Source organism: Sinocyclocheilus rhinocerous, unplaced genomic scaffold (assembly GCF_001515625.1).
Source record: "Sinocyclocheilus rhinocerous isolate Xijiao unplaced genomic scaffold, SAMN03320098_v1.1 scaffold1143, whole genome shotgun sequence".
In the NCBI taxonomy this organism is placed as follows: Eukaryota; Metazoa; Chordata; class Actinopteri; order Cypriniformes; family Cyprinidae; genus Sinocyclocheilus; species Sinocyclocheilus rhinocerous.
Window position 1 is genome coordinate 2,722 of NW_015638978.1, and position 7,038 is coordinate 9,759.

General features: G+C 33.4%; 1 protein-coding gene across 1 annotated transcript in view; it reads right to left on the reverse strand.

Moving 5' to 3' along the window:
• Positions 1-4,478, reverse strand: part of LOC107750732 (probable 2-oxoglutarate dehydrogenase E1 component DHKTD1, mitochondrial) — a 6,529-nt gene extending 2,051 nt beyond the window's left edge. Inside the window, exons 1-4 of the mRNA XM_016566247.1 lie at positions 4,216-4,478; positions 3,844-3,996; positions 1,196-1,407; positions 856-1,050 (exon numbers count right to left, since the gene is read on the reverse strand). Of these exons, the coding sequence (XP_016421733.1) occupies positions 856-1,050; positions 1,196-1,407; positions 3,844-3,996; positions 4,216-4,477 (822 nt within the window). The 5' untranslated portion in view covers position 4,478. The remainder of the gene's footprint in view (positions 1-855; positions 1,051-1,195; positions 1,408-3,843; positions 3,997-4,215) is intronic.
• Between the last annotated feature and the right edge of the window lie 2,560 nt (positions 4,479-7,038).

Sequence of the window (7,038 nt, forward strand, 5' to 3'; positions counted from 1 at the left end):
CAGGTCTCATCCCATTTGTCGGTATTTGTGATATTACAAATCCCGGAAAATATGCGTTGTGGTCCAAACGAGTCGTTCGTTGTAGTTTTTGAAAAGTGATTTCTGTTAAATAAAATATCTCCTTTTGAAATGGACTTTGAGCTTTGTAACTTTGCAGATCTTTTTTATGCTCAAACAGCAACATTACAGACTAACTAAAGTTGAAAAAGTGAAAAAGCATAGTAAGACCCCTTTAAAGGAAAAGTTCACGCAAAAATTTAAATTCTGTCATCATTTACTCCCCCTCAAACCTATATGAATTTCTTTCTAACATAAAAGTAGATATTTTGAAAATGTCACAGAGGTTTTTTTTGTCCATATAATGGAAGTCAATGGTAACCAAAACTGTTTGGCTAACAACATTCTTCAAAATATTTTCTTTTATGATCCACAGAAGAACAAAATTCATACAGGTTTGGAACAATATGAGGGTGAATAAGCAATCAAAGAATTTTTGTGTGAACTATCCCTTTAAGAGTCATCACTTAAAACAAAATAACAAATAAGATAAGTCTGATATCACTAGTGAAAATATTACTTTGCATTTTCAAATTTAAAACAATATTCCCATTACAAACATATAGTATTTCCAGCTTACCTTTAAATTAATTTTAAATTGATATTTTCATAAGATTAATTATTGTGACTTTATTAGAATTAAATTAATTAGTAGATTAGAATTAAAATTGCTTTTTTTATTTTAATTTTTTTACATATTTCAGAAACTGTTTTACTTGACTTTTAACTTTGTATTCTGTTTTATTAGCAATTCTCTTTTTGTTTTCATGTCTGTAAACAAAAGTATCAAGTATCAACCTCTGGAGGGAACTGCAGTAGTCCGGTGAGGAGGTTGAGACGTCCACGGTGAGGCATTCCCATGACCACGTCTGTCACTCCACTATACACCGCAGAATGGAAGAGCTCGTAGAAAAATCCCATCATGCTCTCTGCTCCCTCACCTCCATATCGTTTAACAGTGGCAAACTTGGTGGCTAAAAAGTGGTCAAATTCCTTTAAAAAGAGAACACAGGAGACGCACATTTGCTGATGCCAGTGGAATCAAGTGTGTAATGATTTACATGTTATTCAAAGTGTTACAGTCATCCTGAGGCATTCAAAAAAAAAAAAAGTGACTAAATGCAAATGGCTGTGTTACCTGTGACTCAAGCATCAGTTTAGCCAGCTGTCTCCTCTCCTCCGGTGAAAACGCCTCTTTCTTGAGCTCCTCAAATCGGTCTGCAAACCACTCTCTTTCCTGCAAGCTCTGGAGCTGAGTGGTTTCCACTGAGATTCTCCCACAGTATGTTCTCTCCAGATAGGCCAACACCTCTTCAGAGGTCGCCTCGGCTTTCCCAAAATGCCGCAATCCTGGAATGACGACAAATAAAAATGTAAGGAGATAAATTGACCAAACTAAAGAAGTATTTTTTTAAAATAATGTTCTGTGGTAGACATGTGCCGTATTCGGTAATACGGTATATCACGATAACGAACATGCAAGATATTGTTATCGTGGGCACCTCAAAATACCGTGAATAATTATTTCAAATTATTCCGATTTTTTGAATGCATTTAAAGAATACTTTTCCCATAAACTGGTTAAAATGCACAACACCGCTGTATGCTGCGTCACAGACACATGCGCACTCTCATGTAAACAAGCCCAATGGATGAAGCGCATGATGGGAGGAGTGAAGGAGACATGCTGAATGAAAATGCACATTCCCTATCTGACAGCAGATGGCGCTGATGGAACAGCAGAAATGCAGCTGTAACCCCGTAAACAAAGCAGCTGCACTACTTTCTGAAACATATTTATATGATTTAAACAGCCATTCAGATTTGCAGTGGCATTCTTCACATAACTAAATACTTAAAACGGCTATTTATTTTCAAACTTTTTTATATTTTAATCTGGACTACAACATTATATTGTTTGAAAATGTTTTGATTCTTTATTGTTCGGTCACATTTTACATTAAAGGGTTAGTTCACCCAAAAATGAAAATTCTGTCATTAATTACTCACCCTCATGTCGTTTCAAACCCGTAAGACCTTCGTTCATCTTCGGAACACAAATTAAGATATTTTTGATGGAATCTGAGAGCTTCCGGTGTGACGCAGCTGACACAGAACAGCATACGTTGTTTATGTCCAGCTGATACTCTCCAAAATGGCGCTACAGGGTGATGCGGAGGAGACGAATTGTTGAATAAAGTCGTTTTTTTTTTTCTTTTGCGCACAAAAAGTATTCTCGTAGCTTCGGAAAATTACGGTTGAACCCCTGATGTCACATGAATTATTTTACAGATCTCCTTGCTACGTCTCAGGACTTGGGAACATTTCAGTTGTATTGCTGTCTATGCAGGGTCAGACAGCTCTCAGATTCCATCAAAAATATCTTAAGTTCTGTTCCAAAGATAAACTAAGGTCTTCTTCAGTTAAACTAAGTTAAACTTGCATTAATTTTACATGGCTTTCTAAACATGCGGCTCCTTTGTGCGAGATGCGAGTGCAACAGTAATAGATGTCCCTCTAGAAATTGCGTGAAATATGTGTTCTGTGTGAACGGCTTGGTTTCAGTTTTGATGTTAACAAGATCTTCAACTGGATAGGCGAACAAAAACATAATGCAACAGCACTTACATCGTCATTGCATCTCGTGCGCCACTGATAAGGCTGCCTCCTTAACGCACACCTAAAATTGAATGTGGATTTTTATTTTAAATTCGACGAATATTCTAAATTATAAAAAATTTTGACAGCCCTACTTTATACATTTTTGTGTATTACTTTATTGTATTTAAATGTCCAGTTCTTTATGTTATATTAAAAAGTTATCAAACCTGTTATATTATGACAACACTTTTTTTGCAGCTTTTTCAATATTGTGATATACCGTGATAAAAGCTTCAGCAATTATCGCAACATGAAAATTTGATACCGTCACATGCCTATACTAGGGCTGCACGATTAATCGAATGCAATTATCATGCGCATTTTGATAGTAATGCCGGTTCTGTAATCAGCAGGAAATCATCATCACGTGCTTTCAGATGGAGCAGAATTTACTACACATAGCCGTAGGCACAGAAAAATTTAAATATACATTACTTTGAAAGTATAGCCACAGCCCACACATAAATACAAACAGACATACTGATTTAATAAATTACATTACATTACATACTTTAACATTACAAGCTAAAATAATAGTAATACTAATAATAACAATTATTATTTAGCCATAACATATAATCACTACATTTGGGGCCAAATTGTCCAGCCCTCCAATCTAGCACAGCAAACTTGGAGGAATTAAAAAAAAAAAAATTGCAATCACAATTTTTATCTGAATCAATCAATCAAACGATTTTTTCAAAATGTATATACAATATTCATAAATAATACTAAATTAAAAATAAACTAAACTAAAAATAATTACAATAATTAAAAAAATTATAAGTAAAAATAATCACAATATTAACCAAATCATAACATTATTATAAAATAAAAAGTTTGTTAATAAATATACAAGAGTGCACTTAAACCCGAATGCCTTGCCCCATGTAGACTTCAAAGGTAATGCCATTAATATGTAAATTAAATTTCTGCACTAAATTGAAGGACATGTGGAAATTATTTTATGTGCTAATCGACATAATGAGATATAGGCTATATGGCTAAATGCATATTGTCATACCGTTCGCAGACTTTAAACCCGGAACATTCCTTTAGTAAGACGTAAGTATTATTTTACGACCAACTTCAAAACTATGTACCAGGAAACAAGCAGAAACTCACCGGTGGTGTTGAGGACTCCATCAACGACTCCATTCAGCAGGCCGATCTCCGGCACGCTGTCCAGCACAGGAGTTTGTGGAAGTAACGGGTTAATTTGAGCTACTTTGTGTCCATGTGCTCGATAGGCCTCCACCAGTCTCGCTAGCCCGTGATCTGTTTACATGAGACAGCCAGCGAATGCGGCTTGTAATACATTACCACACTCCATATGGTAAAACATTACAGATTTGGCTTCGCATCTCAAATATTTTTACAGGTTTAAGAATTCATCTTTAAGAAGTAAGACGCTAAGCGTATGTTATGGGTCTCTAAAGCATAAACATTATAATAATACAGACAATATTAGAGACAGGTTACTGTTAATTTATCAACCTTGGTTAAGCGCGGAGATCTGCGGAAGCCCAGCGTCTTTCTCCGGAATCTCTCTCGGTCTGAAACCATAGACTCCCCGCTGAGTGTGGTATAAACTCGCTAAAAACGGCCGTCTGGCACCGAAAGAACGGTGCAAAAGTCGATGTAGGTTTATAAGCATAATACCCGCTGACGTGGTGGAAATAAATAAACTAGATGAGCCACGCATTCTAGTGCGCAGCCATAGTAAACGATAGCGGTGTCCGATAAGTGAATGAATCATTATTGCGAGTCGAATCTTCTCAATGAATCAGTCCAGTCTGAACGACTCGTTCACGAAACGGATAGAATCCGAGAGAGCAACTAACTGAGAGTGTTTACATTGACATTTTCACTGTGATTATGTTTAATAACACGAAAAGTCTGAATGTAACTCACGAAAAATTGTTATTTTATCGGTTAAAGGTCACGGTTAACCCAAAATCCAATCAGCAGACCTATATTTTTGTATTACACTGATTTCACTTTTTATGCAAGCGATCTGACAGCGTTCTCGCGGCTTTTTAATGTGCTTAACTTAAAAACACTTAAACCCCAATATTTCAAATATCACGTAAACGCGTTGATTAGTTGTTAGAATAAGCTGATTTTTGATTGTTATTATACAGTAGCCTAGCATACTGTTGTCCATGTAAAGGCACTCTCTCGTTAAACCGTTAAACTCTCGTTAAACATCTGAAGACTTGCAATGAACTCACCAACTCCTTGAACCGAATAATGTGTAATAATGTAGCGCATAATATTTAGGTTTTTATTTTCTTAAATGTGTGTATATATATAGTATTTATAGAGTTTTAGCTTTTAGTTTTAATTACTTTTTCTTATTTGTAAGTCGCTTTGGATAAAAGCGTCTGCTAAATGACTTAAAGTAAAGTAAAGAATTTTTTATTTAATTTCTTTTATTTTCTTAAATGTGTGTATATATATAGTATTTATAGAGTTTTAGCTTTTAGTTTTAATTACTTTTTCTTATTTGTAAGTCGCTTTGGATAAAAGCGTCTGCTAAATGACTAAAAGTAAAGTAAAACTAGGTTTTAAATAACTGTGATTTATGAGGTAAATAATGTAGCTACACTTTAAAATACAATAATCACACTTATTAATTAAATTTAATATATATAAAATGCAATAAACTGCGACATAGGCGAATATAGAGCATGTATGTGCCATATCATCATGTCAGGAACCACGTGATGACGTACATACGTAAAATAATAGATGAATCGATCTTTTGAACCGGTTGTTTGAACTAACTGTTGAAAAGAACCGATTCGCGACAATGAGTCGGACTGAACATCACTAATGCACAGAGGCACGCAGGTGGGAGGTGATGATTTGCTCATCGCCTATTGGCGATTGGTTTGTAAGAGGGTTTGGATAGGTCAACTGGTTTATGCCTATTTAGAATATGTGTATTGTTTCCCAGGTGAAAAAGACGTAGTATTAAATGTATTAAAAATATACTTGAAATTCAAGTAGTATGTTTATAATACATTTGTATTCCCAACATGCTTATTTGAAGTGCAATAAAAATATGTTGAATTGCATTTTAATATATTTCTAAAAAGTATACTAGAAATACTTTGGTAATACATATATGCTTAGTTACACTTTTAAGGAATATGCTAAACACAAGCACACTATTAGTATATTTCTAAAAAGTATAGTAGAAATACTATGTTAATAAATATATTTTTAGTTACACTTTTAAGGAATATGCTAAACACAAGCATACTTTTAGTGACTTTTTAGTGTATTTACAGAAAACATACTTATGTTACCCTTCCACATCCTGCCATCATCCCGCACTTTTGCCTCTCACCATCCCTACGCCATCTCCTCGTCCACCTCCAAAATCCCCTCCATCCCTCCCTATTCTGTTGCTTGAACTTTATCATCTTCAGTCTTTGAAAAACAAAGTGCATAAGTGAATAGCTTGTGTGTGTGCAGCCTTTTTTAATGTATTTTTTTTCTTCAGAAAATTGCGTTGTAATTTGTATTTATTCACTGATGTAAAATTCTGTACTTTTTAGTAAGGCCGGTATAACTGAAATGTTCTACAAATGGAAAAGATAGCTCTGCCATAGCTTTTCAGTCTTTTTTTATTTATGTTTTTTTATAATGTATTAATGTACTTGAGTATGTTTGTAGTAATACAAATATACTATAAACATACTTGTATTTCAAGTGCATTTTTAATACATTTAATAGTATGTTTTGTTTTGTTTTTCACCAAAGTATATATGCTGCTGTCCTTTTTTAGTGTACTTTATGAATATTTGTAATGTACACAACAATATATAATACATTAAAGTTTTCTAGATATCAAAGTGTGTACGTGTGTGTATATACTGAAAAAAGCAGCTTTATAATATACTAGTAGTGTAATGCTAATGCTGCTAATGCATGCTGAAATACAATTGAAATGTACTTGAAGTACATTAAAACGATGCTTCAAATATACTCTATATACTCTAAATGAAGTATTAAAAAGACATTTTAAATGTATTTTAAGAAATACACTTAAATTGCACTAAATATACTTAAAGTGGTTCCATTTTAACACAATTTCAATATATTAAATATATTACAAATAGATTAAAATCCAACTTAAACATATCTTGAAATACAAACTTAAACATATCTTGAAATACACTTAATATATTTAAAGTTGTTTCAAAATAATACATTTAATACATTTTTAGTATAGTATAATTTAAATATAGTAAGTATGTCTGAAAAAGCACAATTTAAATATATTAAATATATTTTTGGGTATTTTGA